This window comes from Papio anubis, chromosome 9 (assembly GCF_008728515.1).
Source record: "Papio anubis isolate 15944 chromosome 9, Panubis1.0, whole genome shotgun sequence".
Taxonomy (NCBI): domain Eukaryota; kingdom Metazoa; phylum Chordata; class Mammalia; order Primates; family Cercopithecidae; genus Papio; species Papio anubis.
In genome coordinates, this window is record NC_044984.1 from 34,090,658 (window position 1) to 34,115,994 (window position 25,337).

At 39.1% G+C, this 25,337-nt stretch overlaps 1 protein-coding gene across 15 annotated transcripts in view; it reads right to left on the reverse strand.

Moving 5' to 3' along the window:
• Positions 1-22,293, reverse strand: part of KIF21A (kinesin family member 21A) — a 156,653-nt gene extending 134,360 nt beyond the window's left edge. For 13 of the 15 annotated variants that reach the window (XM_003906199.3, XM_009180515.2, XM_009180521.2 and 10 more), the window contains exon 1: positions 21,839-22,259. In XM_003906199.3, the coding sequence (XP_003906248.1) occupies positions 21,839-21,882 (44 nt within the window). In that variant the 5' untranslated portion in view covers positions 21,883-22,259. Of the gene's footprint in view, positions 1-21,197; positions 21,771-21,838 lie in introns of those variants that run through there. The other 2 variants (XM_003906198.3, XM_009180520.3) reach the window with 2 other exon arrangements.
• Between the last annotated feature and the right edge of the window lie 3,044 nt (positions 22,294-25,337).

Below are 25,337 nucleotides of genomic sequence, written 5' to 3' on the forward strand. Positions count from 1 at the left end.
GAGGCGGGCGGATAACCTGAGGTCAGGAGTTTGAGACCAGTCTGGCCAACATGGTAAAACCGTGTCTCTACTAAAAATACACAAATTAGCCGGGTGTGATGGTGCATGCCTGCAGTCCCAGCTACTCAGGGAGCTGAGGCAGAAGAATTGCTTGAACCCAGGAGGCAGAGGCTGCAGTAAGCCAAGGTTGCACCACTACACTCCAACCTAGGTGACAGGGCAGGACTCCATCTCAAAATAAATAAAAATATATTTATTTATTTATACATAAAAATTATATCTAATTATATAACATAATATACAAATTATATCTGTTTATAAATTATATATTTATACAAATATATAAATAAAATAGATATAGTTTTTATATTATATATTATATAATTATATATAATTTACATATGGTTATAATTATATATTATATATAATTTATATAAATATATATAATATATAAAATATATATTATATATAAATAAAAAATATATAAATGGCAGAAATAAAATAACATTTTTAAAATTTATCTGAGTGGTGAAATTGTTATAAATTTTCCAAAATAAACAAATAGTACCTTTTTTGGGGGGGTGGGAGGCAAACTCTCAAATATCACCCAGGCTTGAGTGCAATGGCACCATCACAGCTCACTGCAGCCTCGACCTCCCCTAGCTCAAGCGATTCTCCAACCTCAGCCTCCCAAGTAGCTGGGATTACAGGTACGCATCACCAACGCATCACCATGTCTGGCTAATTTTTGTATTTTTGTTTTTTTAGAGAGACAGATTTTCACTATGTTACCCAGGCTGGTCTCAAACTTCTGAGCTCAAGTGATCCACCTGCCTTGGCCTCTCAAAGTGCTACGATTACAGGTATGATCCACCATGCTCAGCTTCAAACAGTACTTCTACAATCAGAGAAAAATTGTTAACCTTTGCAAGTAGTCTTGTGAAAAAAAAATAAAAATTTTTCCCACAAAGTCTTTTAATCCCCTTTCAGTGTGACTAGTATTGTTCTAAATTTTGCTGCCAAAAGCAGCTGTATTAAATAATATCAGATGATAAGACTATAATCCTTGAATTTCAGGGCCAGAAAAACAACTAGTCAATATAATATTCACCCAAGACTGTCAATAAGACAAGACAAATGGTAGGCTACTGCTATGAAAACATAAATCATCAATTACCCTTCCACCTCCTCTCAGTGGTGTCATGGGACACCTCAAAACTTTAATTACCCTCTTTTTCCCAGTTACCAAAACATCTCCACCCCTAGTAAAACTAGCCATCTGAGGCTTTCAAGTTGTTCTTTGGTCTGAAATATGCCAAAAGTTCATCAAACTACTGTTCACCAAAGTCTCCATCAGAAGTGCAAGCTTCCAAGATCATCCTTCAATATAAAAACGTTCATTCAACACTGCTCTAAATATCCTCTAATTTGGCCCCATCATCTATCTTTCATTTCATTCCTAAATAACTTCCACTGTGTGTTGAAAATCATCATCTGCCATCAGCAGTACAGGGTGATTATTGCCTGGAACACTGGAGGGAATCAAACCTAGCACTGCCACTTCCAACTCTGTGACCAAGGGCAAGTTGCTTAACTTCTCAATTTCCTCATTCATAAAGTGAGACTAATAATAGTACCAATATTAAAGGATTATTGGGAGGATCGCATGAGTTAATATGTGTTTAGAGCTGGGAACAGTTTTGCTTCTGGCACATAGTAAGTGCTTGACAAATGTATTAAAATAAACTATTTTTATTTATTAGAACACTCATCTATACCCTCAACCTAAAACTTCACCTCATCCCCTGAGGACATGGCTTCTACTGAAGTGCTCTCAAGTAAGGCTATTTTTTCTTCTACACCACATATAAGTCAGTGCCTGGAGACGAGTTTTTTTCTTGCTCCCTAATGTAGTTTCCAATATCTCTCTTCTCTTTTTTCCCCCAAAGATCCCATATTCTTTGAAGCATATGTAAGGGTAGATCTTACTACCCTTCAATAAAGTAGATCTTACTACCCTTTATTGCTGTACCTGGACACACTGCCTCATCCACTGATCTCAAGATCCACAGTCTTCTCCTTGCCACTAGTAGTCCTATCAGCATTCTTGGCAACCTCAAATCCCCATAGGTGCTACATTCAACAACACAATTCCACAGCTTCTTACCCTCCTTAAAATCATCCTAATTTTTGTTAAAAAAAAAAAAAAAATGCGGGCTGGGCGCGGTGGCTCACGCCTGTAATCTCACCACTTTGGGAGGCCAAGGCGAGTGGGTCACCTGAGGTCAGGAGTTTGAGACCAGCCTGACCAACATGGAGAAACCCTGTCTCTACTAAAAATACAAAATTAGGCTGGGCGTGGTGGCTCACGTGTGTAATCCCAGCACTTTGGGAAGCCAAGGCAGGTGGATCACAAGGTCAAAAGATCGAGACCATCCTGGCCAACACGATGAAACCCCGTCTCTACTAAAAAAATACAAAAATTAGCTGGGCGTGGTGGTGCATGTCTGTAGTCCCAGCTACTCAGGAGGCTGAGGCAGGAGAATCACTTGAACCTGGGAGGCGGAGGTTGCAGTGAACCGAGATTGTGCCACTGCATTTCAGCCTGGGGGACAGAGCAAGACTCTTGTCTCCAAAAAAAAAAAAAAGTCAGAAGAGAACTACTTCATCTTCCTACTGTCATGTCCAACAACTTACATGCATTATTTGATTCCACTGTTTCTGCTTCCTTGCCTAGCATTCTCTCATTAACCTATTGTTATCAAGCACTCCACTACAATAGCTCATATTTGAGTCATCAATAACTTAACTCCAACCAAAGGCAATGGCCAACTTTTGCTCACATCTTACTCGACTTCTCAGCAACATTTAAAATCAACTTTCAGGACTACATACTCTCACCGCTTTCTCCTACCTCTCTACTACTAACCTCTCTTCTCCAGTATCCTTGACTAGATCTTCTCTTCTTGGCTTCTAAATGTTAGAGTGTTCCAGATCTCTTTCCCCTAAGTCTTCTCTAAATTGTCCCTCTTCATGGATGAATGCATTCAGTGCCATGGCTTCAACCATCTAAATGCTGTTGACTCTCAAAAGTTTATCTTCAGACCAGACATTTTCCCTGTGATCCAAACTCATATATTAAATAACTGACTTGACATCTTTACTAGAATGTCCAATATGCATAACAAGTTCAACACAGACAATATAGAACTATTAATCTCACTCCCAAAAAAATCAATTCCACCTCAAAGCCCCAAGCCTAAGGATCTACTTGATCCTTCTCTTTTCATCACACCCTTTGCCAGCAAATCCTAACAGCTCCATCTCCCCAAATCTACTTTTCACCATTTGTACTGTTATTTTTTAGCCCAAGCCACCTTTATGTCACTCCTGGAACATAACGACTGCTTTCTCACTCATCTTCTACATTTTCACCTCTTATAATACAGTTCACCTTGTACTGAGCAACAGAAGTTATCTTTCTAAAATGCACATTGGATCATGTCACATCTCAACTTGAAGCTCTCTAAAGATTTCTCACTAAAAGTGAAGTCTAAAATTTCCACCCTAAACTATAAGGCCCTTAATGATCTTACCTCTCTACCTACCTCTCCGATCTTACCAATCTTCACCTTCAGTTCTGTTTTCTATATCTCGCTATACTGTCCTTCTCATCAGTCCACTAACAGGGCAGTTTATTTCTCAGCCCTTTTCCACTTGCTTTTGCTGGAATGCTGTTCTCTCAGGTCTTCTCATGGCTCATTTTCCAATATTCAGATCTCAAATCAAATGACTCCTCCCAACCAAGGACAACTACTATCAAGCATATTGTTTTATCCTCTCCATAGTATATATCAATACCTGGATTTAAAAACAAAATCTATTGTCTCTATCCTCACCCAATGGTGAGGATTAAAGGATTAAATTCTCCTTGAGAATTAAAGCTCTTGTCTTGCTCACATCTCTACCCTCAATACCCAGAACTCCCTTCCAGGCACACCAATGGCAGTCAAGTGGTTTTTGACAGACTGAATAAAGTCTCCATAAGAATAATCAGAAGTAAATTATATTTTTCAACTCTGGTATTAAAGACCAGAGCTGATGTGCCTGCTGATGTATTGAGCATCCAGACAGAAGACAAACAAGAAATAAAAGAGCCTATCCTTGCTTTTGAATAATTCACAATGAATTGGAGGAGGAAGAAAAAAACAACATAAGGCCCAGATACTAAAGATAACTGTTTACAAAGCCATCTATGAATAAACTTACTGTCATATAATATAAATTATACTTATATATATTTAGGGGCTATAAGTGTTGAGAATATGACAGAATTAGGAAAGGTGTCCTTAAAATAGAATAATTTTGTGAGGCATATATTATCAATATCCTTTTACAGATGAGGCAACAGAGGCTTAGGCAGATTAAATAATCCACCCAAGGTTAAAAACTAGGAAAGGAGTCAGGTTCAAGCAAGTCTCCTAATGTCAGAGCCCATTTTCCTCAGGAAATCATGTTTCTGCCACTTCCTTATAACAAGAGCTGACTACTCTGAAAGATACATCTAACAGAAGTAAGATTAGAAACTAAAAAAAAAAAAAAAGGAGCTGTCAAGGACATTTACAAGTCTATGCAAGATTCAACAGCAAAATTCCACCAATAATAAATGTTTACCATACCTTGGGTCTTTGGGTCTTTGAATGATAAAACAGGTAATCAGTCTACCAAGACAAAACAAGCTGGTACCCAAAAGACACTAAGACTGATGAAATGAAGCATATGAAAAAAAATAAGCAGTTAACAAAGGAGTTTTAAATTGTATTCAAAATATTTTTAGAATTGGAATATTTTAAGAAATTTCCATAGAAGCTTTCTACTTCACTAAAATCCAAGCTGTCCACTCTAAATGGATGTTATTAACTAACTGCGTGAGAAAAGGATGTTGCGAATGTGTGAGTATACACACATGTACATGCATGTATGTGTGTACTCACATCCTTGTATGTGTGAACAGTCATCAATAAATATCTGCATTTAACATATGTGATTACAATAGGAATAAATTCATGGAGAGGTATTTTTAAAAATGGAATGAGCATGGAAATTAGAAAAGCATTAGAGAAGGGAAAGCAAATAAACCAAGGAGGCTATGTCAAAGATTAGGAGATCACAAAGATCAGATGTCATGGGATTTATACGATTATTAAGAAGCATTTACATTACTATTTTGGAAATTAAGGCCAGGCATGGTGGCTCGCGCCTGTAATCCCAGCACTTTGTGAGGCTGAGGTGGGCAGATCCATTGAAGCCAGGAGTATGAGACCAGCCTGGCCAACATGGTGAAATCCCATCTCTACTAAAAATACAAAAAAAAAAAAAATTAGCTGGGCGTGGTGGTGGGTGCTGGTAATCCCAGGTACTTGGGAGGCTGGGACACAAGGATCGCCTGAACCTGGGAGGCACAGGTTACAGTGAGCTGAGATCACACCACTGCATTCCAGCCTGGATGACAGAGTGAGACTAAGTTTAAAAAAAAAAAAAGAAAATTAAATCATTTTACTGTCTGAGAAAGTAGCTAATGTGATTACAGTGGCTGGAGGGGCAAACTAATAGCTTGCACATAATGTGTTCCTGCTTCATGTTTGGCATGTTTCATGGGAGAGCCATCAGAACTTGTGTAGACATGCAAGGCTCTCCCAATTGGACTGAGGGCAAAACCCCTATCTGAATCATCTTGTATTTCCCCATCAAACTATGTTGAGTGCACTTGATCTAGTGGGGCTCAGTGACTAATAAACTGAATTGAACTAAAGTAAAACTCAGAATGGATCTGAGCTGAAATAAATTGGAATGGTCAGGGATAGACTTATTATCCTTAAAAATTTTGTTTCTTTAGGTATCGGAATACTTTAGTAAATTCTGCTGTGCCTACAATGAACTTGGAGCAACAGCTTTCTTTTTACATCTTTACTAGCTGCACTTTCCAAAAAGCCTGTAATATACTCAACAGAAGTATTATCTACTTTACACGCAAAAGGACCTGACTCATAGAGAGGCGTAACGTTATTTTTCACAGGGTTACTTTTCCACCGCTACTACTTCAAAGGGAGTCAGTGAAACAGAAGGGATTTGAACTCAAAGTCCAACAGCATTACTTTTCATCATTGAAGTTCATTTTAAAATATTCAGTAATAAAAAGAAAATTATTCAATGTGCAAATAAACATATTTGATAGTCCAAAAGAAAAGAAAACCACAAACCACAAAGATGACTGCTATTGCATCTTTTTTGTTTGTTTGAGACAGTCTCTCTCTGTTGCCCAGTCTGGAGTGCAATGGCACAACCTGGGCTCACTGCAACCTCCACTTGCTAGGTTCAAGCAATTCTCCTGTCTCAGCCTCCCGAGTAGCTGAGATTACAGGTGTCCACCAACACACCCGGCTGATTTTTGTATTGTTAATAGAGATGAGGTTTCACCATGTTGGCCAGGCTGGTCTCAAACTCCTGACCTCAGATGATCCAACTGACTTGGCCTCCCAAAGTGCTGGAATTACAGGCATGAGCCACCCGTGCCCAGCCATATCTTTTTCTTTCTAAAGGTAAACAGAGAACATGGTTCTCATCACAAGGTACAGAAAACAATTCAAATATATAAGCATCTGTTGTGCAGTATGGGTAGGGATGATTTTGAAGAATATTTATTCTTAGTCTATTCCTACTATTGTCTTCATTATCCTAATAGCTTATATGTGGATGATTCTACCTTGTCAAAGACAGCAAATAGGGCTTTCTTAGTCATCCTCAATAGTCCACTTAACTGTCTACCACAAATATTCTAGGTCCATCTGTCATCACAGTATTTCATTGCACAGTAAACCAACTTTTGTGAAGGACTCGAAAGGTATGTGTTTTAACAATTCAATCAAGTTTGTTTTCTAAACAGATTTGTCTTAAAAAGTGAAGGTTGTTTTCAGGATCATTTAAGTTTCAGACCTCATTTGTTGATACCTTATCCCTCAGAAACTTCTTTTTCAACCCAAACAAAACTAGTTATCTAATCAAAGGTTTCAGTGGCTATTATTGTGTCAACAATCAAGACCCAATTATTGAGTAAGATCCTTAGAAAAAAGTCACAAATAATTGTTAATTGATTTTTTTCTTATTTTACCATGGTAATTAAAATTTTTATAATATGCAATATGACTTGTAACTACAAAGAGGAGAAGTAAAATTAATCAAATGTTTTGCTAAGTTAGCAAAGGAACTGTCACTTCAGTCCACCTTAAAAATGACTTCAAATTACTGTGGCTCACACCTGTAATACCAGCACTTTGGGAGGCCGAGGTGGGTGGATCACGAGGTCAGGAGATCGAAACCATCCTGGCCAACATGGTGAAACCACGGCTCTACTAAAAATACAAAAATCAGCTGGACGTGGTGGTATGTGCCTGTAATCCTAGCTACTTGGGAAGCTGAGACAGGAGAATCACTTGAACCTGGGAGTCAGAGGTTGCAGTGAGCCCGGATCGTGCCACTGCACTCCAGCCTGGCAACAGAGAGAGACTCCATCTCAAAAAAAAAAAAAAAAAATGACTTCAAATTAAACATGACACATGGAAATGAGATGGTCACTTACAGTTTAAATATAAAGTATGTGTGTGTGCGACTAATTATGGGGTCTTAGTAAAAACCTTGTTGGTGTAAGTAGAGGTGTGCTCAGGTTAATGATATACTAAGCAATATATTTAAGAGGTTTAAGGATTAATATGCCAGTGAGCTCACCTTGTCTGCCAACCAACTGGAAACAAATAAGTATCCCCCATGTCAAAGATAAACAGAAAAGGAATGAATTTCCATTAATATACATACCAACAGAGAACAAAGATTAAAAAAACATTTTATTCAAACTGCTCTAAAGGGTATAATCATCTCGGTCTTGACTTTCACAACTCAACATATTCATTAAAGATAAATCAAGATATCCATTCTATCATATAAATATAATGCTGATAGCTTTGACTGGTAATATCAAGGTCACATATTATCAAATATCACTGCACTATTATCATCCCTTTTCTTCATCATTAAAGACAGACATAATAAATTGTAAAAACGGGGCCCAAGTGAAGACAGAAAGAATCTCTGTTAAAGAAATAGATTTTTGGAAGTTAATCCCAACTAACATTTCAGAATTACTATGTGCCAGGCATTATTCTGAGTGCTTTATGTCAATTATTTCTCATAACGATTCTCTTGTTAGTAGTCTTACTACCTCCACTTCACGCATAAAAAAACCAACCAAGATGAAAGTGGAGTTTTATAAACAGGAACTCACCAAAGAAATTAACCCCACCTTAAGGTGATTTTAAAAGAAATTATGGTTAGTTATTAAATATTACCTAGAAGAGGAAAAATAGAGTTTCAGGTAGATGGAGAGAGGAAGTGGAAAACAGAGATAGAGGAGAAAAAAGAAGAGGAGCGATAAAACTAAAAAAAAAGAATCTTAACATCTCACAAACATTTCTAAAGAACATTCTAACAATCTTAACAACCCTGTGAGATAGGGATTAAGGGACTGACCCTATTTTATACATGAGAAAATTAAGGCTCATAAAAGTTAAGTGGCCATCCGAAATTCTGAACTCAAATATTTGTGATTCTAAAGTCTATGCTTGGCTAGGCACAGTGGCTCATGCTTATAATCAAGGCACTTTGGGAAACTGAGGGAGAAGGATCTCTTGAGCTCAGGAGTTTCAGATCAGCCTGGTCAACACAGAAAAACCCCAAGACCCTGTTAAAAAATAATAATAGTAAAAATTAAAAAAATAAAAATGTAAATAAATAAAGTCCATGCTTTTTTCCATAAGTCATGCTGCAAAAGAAAATAAAATAAAGGACCAGGCGCGGTGGCTCACACCTGTAATGCCAACACTTTGGAAGGCCGAGGCGGGTGGATCACCTGAGGTCAAGAGTTCAAGACCAGCCTGGCCAACACAGTGAAACCCTGTCTCTACTAAAAATATAAAAAGCATCCAGGTTTGGCAGTAGGCACTTGTAATCCCAGCTACTCAGGAGGCTGAGGCAGGAGAATCTCTTGAACCCGGGAGTTGGAGGTTGCAGTGAGTCATTGCACTCCAGCCTGGGGGATAAGAGCAAGACTTCGTCTCAAAAAAAAAAAAGAAACATATCAATTTATTTTTTTATAAACATAATATATTTTATACCATATTGGGCAGATTCATTCAACTCCTTAGTGGATTTTATGTGTTGGTGTGTGGGTGTTTCATGTCAATCCCATACTGCTATGATTTGAATGTGTCCCCAAATTTCATGTGTTAGAAACTTAATCCCCAAATTCATTATGTTGTTTGAGGGTAGGGCCTTTGGGAGGTAATAAAGATTAGATAAGGTCGTAGAAGAGGGCCCCCATGATGAAACTAGCGGCTTTGTAAGAAGAAGACGACTTGAGCAGACACACACCCTCCCTCTTGCCATGTGATGTCCTTCACCATGGTACTATGCTGCAAGAAAGCCCTCATCAGATGTCAGCACCCAGAACCAGGAGCTAAATACATTTATTTTCTGTATAAATCATCCCTGTTGATGCTCTGTTATAGCAACAGAAAATGGACTAAGACACACACGGAAATCGCAGCTTCTAGATCCCATGTGATTTTAGTCTGAAAACATTCTAGGGCCTCCAGGTTGAATGGGGTAAAATGGAAAGCTGGACAACTAGACTGGATGGCATGGAAGTGAAGTAATGTCCAGAGATGACCTAGAACAGATCAGTGCCAGCTTATGTACACAAGTAGAATAACTCTGGCGGCAGCTCCTAGTTCTGTGCAGCCCACATGAGTTGAAGGAGACTCCAGTTGGGACAAAAGGGGACAAGTTTCCCTCTCCACAGAGAGGGGGCTTTCGATAATTTCACTTAGTCAAGTGGGTTTGGATTCAAGATACGGGGAAAGAGATCTAAATCAGGAAACCAAGACAGAAGCCAAGTTTGGACAAGTAAAATAGGAGGTTAAAGGGAAGGCTATGATCCTAAAAGCACAGGAATAATTAATAATAAGTCTGGAGTAGCAGCCAAAAAATTTCACACTAATGGGTTGGTGGAACAAAACTACTACTGTGATTTACTTGTGGCTTTATTGAGGACTGACCCAGAAACTCAAGAGAGGCTGAGTTTGTCCACTTGGGGCATGAAGAACTTCATCTGAAAACAGTTAAGCAAGATAGGAATTCAAAGGAAGCCTGATGTCACAGAACACACACTTGTGAAAAATTATGATTAGGTTACATGAAGTTAATAAAAAATTTAGAGCCAAAGCTAACTAAAGAAACACTCAAAAACAAAAACCAAATCTGCTACAGAGGCAACAGAAGATCCAATTCCTCTCATGTAACAAAATATATAAGAATATTATCAAGGACAGATGGAATCTGTTGTCAATCTAAGGGCAAGTTAGCAAACTAAAATTCAAAAGCCTCATATTGTATTGCCTAAATTGACACTTGAAAATGTCACAGATGTCACACTGGAACTAAGGGACTTTAAATGGCAGGTCAAATAACTAGGAATGAAATCTGCAATGTCATGTTGAATTAGCAGTTGACAACCTCCACTTTAGGACAGGACAGGTGAAGACTAACAGACCAACAGGCTACTCAAAGAGAAGTGTTTTGTGTTGAACTGAGGTGAAAACAAGCAAAATAAACACCTTAGAAACTCACTTATTTTCAGGAAACATGAAATAGTTATGGTCTTGTGTGTGTTTGATTTACCATCAGTGGCTTGGAATAATGTGCTGGGAAAATATCTACTCCATCCTAATACATTGTGTCTTTACATAAATATAGGTGAAAAGTTAAAATTAAATATCAATATATCTTTTTCTGGAAAGCATCCTCAGTACCATAATGCTTACCCATATATTCTGGGTGAGCAGCACTATTCACCCTCATCAATTCCAATAAACAGTCTTTGGTAAAGTCAGTGTTCATCAGTAGCAATGAAACTTTATAAAGAATCTAAGGAGACAGCATAGTTCTTATAAAAATGAAATTAATGCCCTTATTAAACAATAAAGTCATGTCAATTAAATCACTGTTTGATATATTGAATTTAATGCATATTATACTGAGTTATTGAAATAAAGCAGATGGTATATAATATTTAGCATGTTACTCAAAATGTCATTCCTTAATATAAAGATAGACAAATTCTTTTTTTTCTTTTTTTAAACAGAGTCTCACTCTATCATGCAGGCTGGAGTACAGTGGTATGATCTCGGCTCACTGCAACCTCAGCCTCCCAGGTTCAAGTGATTCTCTTCCCCCAGCCTCCCAAGTAGCTGGGATTACAGGTGCCTGCTGCTATGCTCAGCTAATTTTTGTATTTTCAGTAGAGATAGGGTTTCACCATGTTGGGCAGGCTGGTCTTGAACTCCTGACCTCAGGTGATCTGCCCACCTCGGCCTCCCAAAGTGCCAGGATTATAGGCGTGAGCCACTACACTAGGACCAAGATGGACAAATTCTTTTTTTATATTTTTTTATTTTTTTTTATTATTATTATTATACTTTAAGTTCTAGGGTACGTGTGCATAACGTGCAGGTTTGTTACATATGTATACTTGTGTCATGTTGCTGTGCTGCACCCATCAACTCGTCAGCACCCATCAATTCGTCATTTACATCAGGTATAACTCCCAATGCAATCCCTCCCCCCTCCCCCCTCCCCCCAAGATGGACAAATTCTTATGCTATGTGCTACAGGGGTAAATATCAAGCTACTAAAGGGTATCAACATACTGATTACAAAGATTTCAAAACACTGTAGGTACACATATAAAAACAGACTAAAAAGAAATATAGCAAAATGCTAGTAGTAATTATATTAGGGAATTATGATTGATTGTTCTCATCTTTTCCTGATAATTTTTCTAATGTGATTAACCTATTTCAATAATGGGAAAAAATTGAATAAAAATAACTTTCTTATGGAATTATAAACTGATTTTGAGATCATTAGACAGGCTTACAAGATATACGTTCTGGTTCTAAATATCAGTGTTCTTCTAAAATGCCTTCAGGCAAGTCTTTATATAAGTTCTATTAATGAGTATTGCAGGCACATTGCCCCATTAGCTCCAGGTCCCAGAAAAAAAAAATATTTATGAAAAAAGTCAATGTATAATTAAAATTTTTATATTATTACTTCTGCTACTTTTACTCAGTTTATCCCTTACAGTGCTCTTTAATCCACAGCCTAATGTAATAACTTCTTGCCAAGGTTGATGAAAGGAAGTAAAAGGAAAGCATTAGCAATATTTCCAAAAATCTGGTGCAACCTAATTCAGAAGGAAAATTCATATTTTTACTATCCACTTTAGTTATCATTCTCTTACATTAGGTTAAGCAACTAGTAACAAGTATAACTCAAAACTACTGTTAATCTCACAAAGTATATGCTAGTAACTTTACAAACACTAAGAACTATACTAATTAAAAGGCTTTGTGGAAAAAGAAAGAATAAAAATAGTGAATTCTAATAAACTATAAAAAGATGAATTTGATAGAGTAAAGCAGTATGGCATGTGATTTACATATTGAAAGCAAAAAGAAAATGGGCAGACTAGATAGAATAAGGATCTTGGAAGTATTTATATATACTGTTATATCACTTACAGCGATATAAGTAAGAGATACTCAAAAAGCAAAAGAACAGATACCAGATACAGATACTTAAAAGCACTTTGCAAATTCAAGTTACAGGTTATACATCAGAGAATAATCCAATTGCTAGAGTTTGGAATATAACGAACGTACCCATCATTGGTGTCCTAGTCCATTTTGTGGTACTATAACAAAATACCATAGACTGGGTTATTTAAAATGAACAGAGATGTATGTCTTACAGTTCTGGAGGCTGGGAACTCCAAGGTCAAGAGGCCTGCATCTGGCAAGGTCTTTCTTACTGCCTCATCCTAAGGCGGAAGGCAGAAGGAAAGAGAGCATGCACAAGAGAGCAACAGGGGACTAAACTCTTTCATAACAAAGCCACTCTCAAGAAAATGAAACCACTCCCTCAATAATGACATTAATCCATTAATGAGGGCAGAGCCCTCATGAACTAATCACTTCTTCTTAGGCTCCACTTCCCAACATTGTTGCATAGGGGATTAAGTTTCCGACACATGATTTTTTGGAGGGACACATTCAAACCATAACAGTTAGTTTTACCAACTTTATCTAATAATATTACTACCTATGTTTGTATAAAAGCCGTTTTTTCAAGTGCTTTCACACGGTTGTCTCTTGATCCTTTCCCAAATCCACTGGGGTAGGGGAGAATTACCAAGGGAAAACCAACTTTATCAGGGGTAAGAGTCTAAACCAAAACAGTTTTCTAACCATGCAATGCTCATTCTATCATAGCACATTGCAGTCAATTACTTTAATGCTTCCAGCTTACGTGATTCCAGAACACAATGAACACTCATTAATTATGTATTATATGAATGAATTTTGATCCAAAAAAGTAAATAAGAAGGAATACAATTGAGGCTAGATATGCCCTGTGCCTCATTAGTACCATGTGATCAATATGCCACAATATAATAAACTACAGCTTAACTCTCCAAGGTCTCTTGTTCCCATTTGCTGAAAGATAAAGACTTATTTAGAACAACTCCTAGCTGACTTAGTAGTTGTATCAAATAATGAGGATATCTGTTCTGAAAAAAATGTAATTCTTTTATCATATTGAGAGATCTATGATCTTATCAGGCCTACGTGACAGACACAACTCTCCAAAGTTGAGAACAATTCAAATCTAATCTCAAAAGCTAACATCTTACTACACACTAAGACACCCAAAAAATGGGGAATAAACCTTGAGCTGTCCTTGATTTTTTTAGCCTCTGGGTGGGTCTATGATCCCCACCATTCCACAACTAAGTCTGAACATTTTTCTTGGTTCTTTCCTCTTACTGAAGAAGCAGATGGATGTGCCCAAGTAGACTGACCATGGGGTTAAATCCTGAATGACCTTTATTACAATCTAGGCACTCAGATATCTACTTGTCTCAAGTCAATAATCCAATGTCCTTCAAATGTTCTATTGTAATAGTGCTTAAATATTCTTTGAGGTTTTGAACATTTCAAGCCATTTCCTATTGGAATTTCAGAGGGAGAGAGAGAAGAATCATATATGGCAGGTCTAAGACCCCAAATGGCAGAAATTTTTCTGCATGGCACCAGTCTAGAAAAGCTTTGTGTAGATGTGGGATTTAGGATGCTTTTGGGGTGACAGACCTCCATTACAATCAAAATGTATTCCGTATTTCCTTCTGAAATGGGTCTACTTAAGAACCGCCTAATTAGTGAAGTAACACTCAAAAGGAGATCTTTTTAAACCACTCAGATTTCTGCCTCCATCTTCCATTCCAGATCCCAAAAAATATGCCTCACTCCACCCCACCCCCATCCCACACTCCAGCCACCTTCCCTTTAGTGAGGTTGTTATTACTGCAATGTGCCATAATCCTTTAGTCTGTTGGAATAATGAAGAACCAAAGTGGGAGGGAAGCCACACGTCCCAGGCCTAGAATTCACAAAAGAACTTCTATTTACATGGCTAAAATTATTTTCACGTTAGACCACATACGAATTGTATTTCTGTGGTTGTTGTGAAAGCATTAATATGCTACATGCAAACGTTAAAAAGTCTATTTTTTTTATAACTCAGTTCTGGCATTTATTTATGTTTTAATATACCAGAAACCTCAAAATTTAGACCTGGGTTTCTACCCCTGGGGTTCCTCTCCCTTTACTTCTGAGAGATCTTTGTTAGAATCATTGATCAAGTTCCTACTACTGAGGTGCTTCTAAAGTCAAAATAAGGGGTTGATAGTGAGCGACCTTATCTAAATGTCAAACTACAATTAAAGGAATGCTTAAGGGATTAAAATTGTAGGTTATTTTAAAATAAAAATTATTTCTTGGATGTATGTTAGCAAAGTATGAAGTCCTAGAAAATCCACAGCACTAATCAAGAAGACTTGAGCTACTAGTCATGTGACCTCAATCAATTCCTTTTAACATTTCTGGGCCTCTAACATCTCAACTATCTCTAAAAAGGGGCCTCAACCAATTAGTCCCTTCAAGATCCCTTTTAACTTTAAGACCTATTTTGTCAATAATTATAAGAGTTTACTATATAATATTTTTCTTTTTTTTTTTTTTTTTTTCAGACAGGGTTTCACTGTTACCCAGGCTGGAGTGCCGTGGTTATTGACAGGAGTGATCATAGCACACTGCAGCCTTGAATTTCTAGCCCCAAGCGATCTTACCACCTCAGCCTCCCAAGTGGCAGGGGCTACAGGTACACACCACAATGCCAGCTTTAAAAATTTTTAATAATTAAAAAAAAAAAAAGAACAAGGTAACCTCAAAAATTATTCTGAAACCTTCATAAAGATCTTATAATAATTGTATGGTATCATGAAAACTGTCCATTTGGCTTGGCTGTCATTTGCTTCACATAATGCCTGAGCCACAGGAAAACTATTTTAACACTCTGAGAAGATTAAATAGTTAATCCATTGGGAAACCAAGTTGAATCCACAAATCCCCTTTCCAAAGAGAAGCAGTGAAAATAACAACAAACAACTTTGTTTTATTTTGAATAAAATTGTCCTAATGATATACAGTAAACAAATACTATTATCTGCCATGCATTTTTATTGATATGTTTTTCTTTCTAATCTGAAACTCAGATTATGTCAGGCCACATGTGATTTTTACAGAAAGCAATTATTTATAAGTCCAAGACTCATCTTTGAGCATGCCTTGGGGAAAAACACTTATAATAATGCATATTCCAAGTCAATTTATTTAAGGAGAAAGAGATGAGAATTGGAAGATTGGGCATATTACAGTATTAACTGCTAAGATAATTTCTGCTTTCATGGTTTCACTAAACTGGAATTTCTAGTGCATCATTCACTACCCCATAATTATGCATCAAAATACTAACCAATTAGCAGGTAAGATGGCAAGAGCTCAAGGGGTAGTAATAATTAGACATGAAACCTGAAGTTCCATTGAGTCCCAAATAACAAACAGGTCCACTACTTAATAAACCATATCTGAAAAATGACTATCAACTCACATTTTGTAAATGAAATTATTTCATTGACTTTCTACTTGCATTATCTGCTGGCTTTTCAGTCTACTCTCTTTCATTTCCATTATTTCCTCATCCAAATACAAAGACATATAAGTAGGGCATGATATAACTAATATCCTCCTAATGCATGGGCATTTTGTATGAAATATGTTTGGAAGTGGGGCACAATTTTTTTTAAATCATTGTCTGTGAGAAATGTATGAACTAAAAAATGTCATTGAGAAAAATAAAGAGAGAAACAAAAACTCAAATCTAACAATTATCTTTCATTTCTGGTATGTGCTATGATTCTGTTGTGTGTTCATTCCCACATATTTCATGTGTTTAAAAAGCATTGTACTGCTAGATCTAAGCTCCATGAAAGCAAGGACAACATATGTCATGTTTGTTGTGGTGGGAAAGTGTCTGGCATGTAATAGGCACTTAAAGATTTGTTGCATTAAGGATGAAAGGAATAAATAACCAAACACCAAATAATCATCTATTTCCATAAAATAAATATTTCTCGGAGGTCTTACTCATTTGCTCCCATATTTTTTTAACATTAAACTGTTTCGAATAATTTACCTCACATGTATATTTGAGTTTCAACTTAAAAGATCCTTATTACATTGAAAATATTAAGTAAAATGTTTAAAAAATATTTGGAAATATGTTTCAGAGCACAGCAATAGATATCAGAAACCTGAGTTTGAGTTCCAGTTCTGTTACTTAGTAGCGAATAAACCTTGAGACACATTTTTCTCCTCTATAAAACAGAGATAATAATAGCTGCCCAGGCTATCTCATAGGATTTTAATGTAGAGCAAATAAAATATTGTTCATTCGTGTTATAACCAGAATGGGACAAAGAGACCATTACAGCCTACATGTTTCTTCTTCTGTAATAAGGATACCTAAAGAAATTATATTATTAGGAAAGTCAAGTTTGAAATATTAAAATAGTTCCTTCCTGTTAATATAGAGGCATTGTTAGTGCCTGCAGTTTGACTAACAACAACTAAAATCATATTTAACAGACTGCACATGAAAAGTTCTTACAACTCTTGATATCTTTAGGTTGACAAACAAGCATTGGGAAAAAGAAAAGTATAGTGAGGTCACATTGCAAATAAGTGCTAGTGACAGACCTAAAACTGAGCTTCTGAATGTCCAAATAGCCCCTAAGCCTGCTGAGCAACGCCACTCCTTAGAGTGCTTTGGTAAGGTGAAAACCCAGCAAACCGAAACACAAATTAGACCACATTACACACTAATACAAACTCACTGCAAAGGATAGGTACAGTTCTCTGATAAAGCCAGGCAAGGAAATTTTAGTTTCTACATACAGCGAATAACACAAAAACACAAAGGTGCTTTCTGTATCTCCCATTTTCACTAAACTCTTGACATATATTGCAAGCTAAAGTTATTGAAAAGGAAAAACATTTCAAAGTTATTGTGTCAGAGATAGGGAAGAGAAAAAGACACATCATCTCATAATGTATTAGATTTAGAATGTGAAATGTTTGACTTTATCATTTTGAGTTAACTATTCGATTCAATTCAGTATACTTAGATAATAAGAATAGATTCTACATTGTACTTTATTGTTCATTTTTGTTGGCGACATCTATCTAAGCCATCCATTCAACTTACCACATTTCCTAGGAAACCAGCTACCTGATTATTGAGTCTAAAATCCATACCTTCCTACACCCATGCACTCTGAGGAAAAGAAGTGTTGCTGTTGAATCACATCTTACATCTCACATATATATATACATATACTTCTGTGCGTACGTGCATATCCACTCTAAAACCAGACACCCAATATTTTGGTATTTCCTTAATCTAAGGATGTGATTAGTCCATGATGGGATGTCTGTGAAAAGTTTTATTCTAAATGTATTCCTCACATTTTTAAGTTATAGTACAGTGGTATCCAATAGACACAGATAATATGAAAATTAATTTTAATTATATTTTATTTAACTAAATGTAAGCAAAGTGTTATCATTTCAACATATAGTCAATATAAAAATTGAAGTATTTACATTCGTTTCTTCAGAGTAAGTCTTTGAAAGCCAATGTATATCTATTACACTTACAGTTCTAGTCAATATGTACACTAAATTTTCATCAGAAATACTTGTATCACTATTTCTATTTCAAAACTTTACTGTTGAAAAAGTAGATCCAAGTTGTTCGAAACATACTCAAAAGTTTCTAATAACTGGATGAAGGACCAATTTTTAAATTTAAATTTTAACTCATTTAAATTAAATAAAATTAAAAATTTATTTCTCAGTAGCATTAATCATAATTCAAGCACTTAATAGCCACATGGGGTTGGATAGCAAGGGCTATTATCCAAATCCATATCTATCTCAATGAAAGAAACCCCACAGAACATCTCAAATATACTGCCAAAAGGTATTTTTGGAAACTGAGTAAAAATTGCTCTCCCTAAATGAGAAACTTTCTGTTTAACATCTTTCTCCCAAAGCTGTATATAACCCATTCACTTATCTTGAGAAACCTACAATAGAGTCATCAGCTTTAACATACTGATAAGCCTCTAATAAAACATAAGCACCTCTAGGATGCATTTCCACGATTGTATTATTCCTTAAAGGAAAAAAGCAGGTCAAATGTTTTTGTTGATTTTGTATATAGACATACAATTTTGTATTGATTTATTTATTCTGCTGAGGAAAGCTGTCACAAACTGAATGGTAGGGTAACAGGATGCTGGAAAGATTAAATAATTTGAGGAAATATTTTAGTTAAGTTCAGGTCCTGTCTTAGCTGTATCTTTCCTGGCAATATCAAAATATGAATAACCTGTGAAAGTCATTCAGTAACCGAACTAACACCAAATCAAGAACAGGCAACTGACCCAAACCTAAGCGAAACTTTGCAAAGCCATGTTCTTGCCTCTCACCTCTGCAGGGTTAGTGGTTAAGAACTTGGTCTATTGAGTCAAGCTATCTGGGTTGGAACCCTGGCTCTCTCATTTGCTACCGATTTAACTTTGGATGGTTTACTTAATCTTTCTGTGCGTCATCTGTAAATGGCCATAATAATAACAGGACCTAAGTCACAGATTGTTATGAGGAATAAATAAGACTTTGCATGAGATAAAACATCTTAACACAGCACTAATCCTGGCACACAGTTTAAGTCAAACTATTATCAGTACTTTTAGCCCAGAAATCAGGATAACAGAGATGAGGATATATCTTCAATAAATAATGGTTATAAATGAACAATATAAGTCCAAATACTTTATAAATACTAAAGTGCTATATGAGCATAAGCTACTTTTATCCTATATAAAGTAAGTTTACAGGGTAGCTCTGTTCAGAGAACAATGTATTTAATGAAAGAAATCCCCGATTTAGCCAGGTGCAGTGGCTAATGCCTGTAATCCCAGCAATTTGGGAGGGACGGCTTGAGCCCAGGAGTTCAAGACCATCCTGGGCAACATAGGGAGGCCCCATATCTACAAAAATGTATAAAAATTAGCCAAGCAAGGTGGCACATGCCTGTAATCCCAGCTACTCAGTAGGCTGAGATGAGAGGATTGCTTGAGCCCAAGAGGTTGAGGTTGCAGTGAGTTATGATGGCACCACTACCACCCAGCCTGCATGATACAGCAAAACCCTGTCTCACAAAAAGAAAGAGGAAAGGAAGGAAAGGGGAAAGGAAAGGGGAAAGGGGAAAGGAAAGGGGAAAAGGAAAGGGGAAAGGAAAAGGGGAAAGGAAAGGGGAAAGGAAAGGAAAGGAAAGGAAAGGAAAGGAAAGGAAAGGAAAGGAAAGGAAAGGAAAGGAAAGGAAGAAGGAGTCCTGAATTCAACAAATGGAATCTTTGCAATGTGGCTTACTAAGTTATGTTGAAGTTTTTATAAAGCCTTTCTCCAAAAATCAAACCGACAGTCATTCACCTAAAAAGTCCTAACATGCACATCAAAACAAAATACAAGTTATTTATCAGTCAACATCAGTTTAGGGTCATCCATGTCTCTACAGGCAAAGAAGCATCGGATTTAACAGAATGGTCAACAAACTGCCTTGTGATAGTCCAGAGAATTCACACATAAAAATCTCAAATTTCTAAAAACAAATTGTTTTCACTAATACTGTATGCACCTTCTTCACCTTCCTCGATCAGCTCTCCTAACAAAATTGCCCCTTATTGGGTTTTTTGTCTTTTTCCTTCCCCTTTCTCCACCCCGGTGCAGTCATTAACTGGTATTAAAAGGCTAAAAGAGAGGTAGTAGCAGTGAATAGGAGAAACAGACTAATCTAACAATTGGATAAGTAACCCTAGAATAACCAAGGCCTAATTAAAACTTCAAAAGCCTTCTAACAGGTGATTCTAACCAGTCATAAAACTGTCACCTCCCTGGGTGGAAAAAAAAAAAAAAAACTTAAAAACTCATTTTATTCTTTAATTAAAGATACAAAGTATACAAAACAGCCATTACTATTCCCAACCCAAGATGTGTCACTAAAATAGTAACTATAGAAATGCTTAGAGGGGAGAATTTTTAAAATAATTTTCTGGAAAGACTACAAGACTGGGAGATTGTTAATAATTTCTAATTTCTTGGAGTGTAGATTATTTTTATAATCCTTAAAGCATAAATAAAGGAAGCGAATTAACAGTAGACTCTCAGAGCTGTGAAAGTCATGCACTTACTCTAGAATGAATGCTTCATTAATTTTTCACACAGTGTGATGATGTTGCAATTTTCCATGAGCAACTATCAGAGCTTTCCTTCTTGATAAGTATCAAACCAGCCTAAATTACATCGAATACTCGTGCCTGTCATTGGCAGAAATATAATTTTGATGTACCTAGTATTTCCACTCACACCCTGGCCTGTATAACGTTACGATTACATTGCATCCACCCTGCCTAATGTCGGTATGTTTCACACAGTCACCCCTTTCACCCTTCTCTGGCTAAAGAGTTTTCTTCCTTCTGTAGACCTCTCCCCGGTGGATTTTACCTTAAATTCCACTTCCATTCAAACACCCAAGAGGCCAGATCTGTCTCTTCTACCCACACGCGAGGGCATATCTAGATTCCCGTGATGCTGAAAAAGATGTCCCATTTGCACAGACATCAGAACCCGAGTGGGCGCGCGGCGGGCCCTGTGGTCGCCGGCGCTGACAGTCAGATGCTTTGTCTCCTGCCTGGGAAGGCCGGAGCTGCATGGACACGTATGACAGACATTCTAGAACTAATAAAAAAGAACACCACAGCCCCGCGCAGAGGCAGCTCCTCCCGGACAGGCGATAGTCCAAGGCGGCCAGACCTGCGGCGACTGATCCGGCGAGGGGACGGAGGGGAGTGACGAGGGCTTTTCCCCCGGAGAAGTCAAGACGCCCCCCAGGGACCCGGGGCCGAGCAGCCGCCAGCCACCTGCAAACACAGACGGCGTGAGGGCGGCGCAGTCTCCCTGCCAGCACCCGGCCGCGCGTGCCAGGCCGGCGGGGACCCACTGCCTCAGTTTCCTCAGCCGCAGACCCCGGCCGGGACGCCCCTCAGGTCGCTCCACCCCGGCAGCCGGTGCCCCGGGCCACAGCCAGGTCCTTGCCGCGCCCTCAACCCGCCGCCCGCCGCCCGCCGCCGGCAGCCCGTCCTCACCTGACAGCCACCCGCACGGAGCTCTCATCCGGGGCGCCCAACATGCTGGCGGCGGGCGGCGACAGGGCCGTTGGGCCTCCGCACCGCAGAGCTGAGGCGCCGCCGGGGCCGCGGGACTTGGGCACAGTAGGCTGGGGCGTCTGCGGGCGGCCGGCTCACCTCCGCCGCGCTCCAGCCATGTTGGGCGACTGAATGGAAAGGTGGCGGCGGCGGTGAGGCAGCAAGAGGAGGAGGTGATTCACTGCTCGCGGGTGCCCGCCCCTTCTCCCCCGCTCACCCCCCAGGATCTGGGGCGGGGACGGAGCGCGCTTGAACGGTGACCGCGCCAGTGGAGAAGCCAACAGGCCGCCGGCGGCCTCGGGGCGGCCGGGTGAGTGCGCCCTGCCCCCTCCGGTGGGGACGCGGCCTCCCAGCGGCCGGACTGGGGACTCCACGCCCGCCGGGGCTCTCCCGGCTCCTCGCCCCGCACTGCGTCAGCCGCGGCCGCGCGGCTGGGCCCTACCTCGCCCTCCCCCAGCCTGCGCCCCGCCCTGCCCTCGGCGGGACACTGCCTGGCGCTACTGGGCAGGGAGGAGAGGGGGAAGGATGCCTGCGGCCGGCTGCCCTCGCCCGAGGGCGACCAGCCTGTGCGCCCTTCCAGGCTCTTCTAGGAGAAGGAAGCAGCCTGTGCAGGCGCTGCTGCCAGGTCCCTTCTAAAATCGAAGCTTGATTCAGCGGCGCGCCGGGAGCCAGCCAGCTGCTGCTCCGGTTCGGCTTTGTGTCCCACGCATAGCCTTATTGTCCTGTCTGCAGCTTGGACTTTGACCCCCTTCCCTAGCCCCCAGCTGAACGCTCTCCCTCCTCCCTCCCTGGAGTCGATCATTCATGCTAAACGGACTCCCGGGTTTGTCCCCTGTCTCTGGACAGCTGGGCTGTTGTACAGTCCATCGCCAGTTTACCAGCTCGGGTGAGATACGGAAATGATTTACTCGAGACTCCTGAATGCGTTTCTGTTCAATCATTTGTACACTGGTAAATGAACTGCACCCTGGTACTGCCAAGTGTTCCCAGAACTGAATATATCCACCAAGACCTGCTGTGTAGTAAATCCTTCCAAACTGATTTTCTTTCCCTTCTGGCCTTTAAAAAGCACCTCCCAATCCCAGGATTCTCTCAACATTGACCCATTGTGGTTTCTGTTTGTCACTATTGTGCTTCTACATGCCTTCAGATAGCTCTGTGGAAACAGCCTTTATTAGCTTTGCCACAGAGTATCTTTTGTGGACTGCTCCATACATCTCTATAAACAAACATGTGGCTTCATACAAAATAGTATCATAGATTAAATGGCACTATCCAAATAAAGGCACTACCTCAAATGCCTACAATCTACAATCACACACCTAATCATCTTGTTGAGCAGTGATACAGCAGCGTGGCTCAGAGAAGGCTGCAACACTTTGGGAAAAACAAGAAGTGTTTGATGATTTAAACGCATGGGAAGGCAGATGGGGTATATAATGATAGATAGTTTTAAATTTATTCTGTCCCTTAATCTCACTACCCCTAAATCTTAACAGACATGTAACTGGGAGGTAAAGAGGGTAGAGATGCTGAGTATCCTTCTATAGATCAAATTGGTAGGAAAGCTCTCCTCTGGTTACTCTTTGGAGGGCCTTCAGCCTCAAAATTTATCCATTAACAAATCGGAGCTGCATTTCACCCTGACCTGGCAAGCCCATATCTGGGTGGATCTGGACTGGCCACCCTGCTGCTTTTGTTGATGAAAGCTGCAAGGAAAGCAAGAATGGCCCAGCACATTTAGCAAGAAAACTAAAGAGAAATTTGTATAATTCAAGACCCTCTTTAAAAAAAAAAAAAAAAAGTTCTTTTTATTTTATTTTATTTTATTTGGGACAAAGTCTTGCTCTGTCGCCAGGCTGGAGTGCAGTGGTGTGATCTCGGCTCACTGCAACCTCTGCCTCCCGGGTTCAAGCAATTCTTCTGCCTCAGCTCCTGAGTAGATGGGACTACAGGCATGCACCACCATGCCCAACTAATTTTTGTATTTTTAGTAGAGACAGGGTTTCATCATATTGGCCAGGCTGGTCTCGAACTCCTGACCTTGTGATCCACCCGCCTTGGTCTCCTAAAGTGCTGGGATTACAGGCATGAGCCACCGCGCCCAACCTATTTTATTTTTTGAGACAGAGTCTCGCTCTGTCGCCCAGGCTGGAATGCAATGGTGTGATCTCAGCTCACTGCAACAACTTTCTCTGGGGTTCAAGTGATTCTCGTGCCTCAGCCTCCAGAGTAGCTGGGATTTCAGGAGTGTGCCAACACATCCAGGTAATTTTTGTATTTTTAGTAGAGATGTGATTTCACCATGTTTACCAGGCTGGTCTCAAACTCCTGACCTCAAGTGATCCGCCCACCTCAGCCTCCCAAAGTGCTGAGATTACAGGCATGAGCTGCCTCACCTGGCCAAAAAAAAGTTCTCATTTAAAATAACAATAGTGTACATATATGTCTCAGTAAGGGGAGTCACAAACACAAATGCCTACAGGAGCCAGGCAGATAGCTCAGAAGAGCGGAGCAAGGTGACTACTATAATAAAGGTGAGGACTATCACAGGCCCCTTCCAAAGGCGGTGGCCATCCTCAAGTCTGGCTGAATATTGCCTTGATGAAATGCAAATCCAATGCAGCCAAGATTTTTGTTTCTTGTATGTCTGTTGCTTCTCAAGAAAAAGAGAAAAACAGATCTTTATGCAAAAACTCCTTAGTTTTAAACACCAACAACTAATTCAGCACAATATTTACGTATGCTGCAAACCAGTCAAAATATGTCTCAGGCCAACTATAGTCCCAAGACACCAGGCTGGAACTTCTGGACAAAATATTAGCACCAATAATAGCTGTGGCTTTGGGTTCATATTGCACACGGTTTCAGTAAGAGGCAGTGTAGAATTTCAAATTCTCATTAATGACCTTGTCAGTAATTTTTCCCCAAATCTCTAAAGTTGTAAAATTAACATACTATTTTGTATTTAGTTCAAATTCATGTATAGCTACTATAACACCTTTCCTTTTGACTCCTCTAAATAATCTTAATTTTAAAAAAGTTCCAAGGGCAGAGCTTTTACTGCAAGAGTGGTTTAAGTCCTATTCCAATCATTGACTCAATAAATATTTTAAGTGATTATATGCAAACAAAGTGAGGGACAACAGTGATTTAGAGAAGAATAAGACAATGTCAGTACTTACAAGGAGTTTACTGTCTAGCACGGGAAGATATATTTGAAAATACGTAAGTGGAATAACAGAAATTACAAGAGAAATATGATGAATTTTACCTGGAAGGGTAAGGAATTCTTCAGATATAAACTGCTCGGGATGGTCTCCCTGAGTCCACTCTTGCCTTCACATTGCAGGAATAATGTCTTTTTTTTTTTTTTTTTTTTTTTTTTTTTTGACAGAGTCTCACTGTTGCCCAGGCTGAAGTACAGTGGGGTGATCTT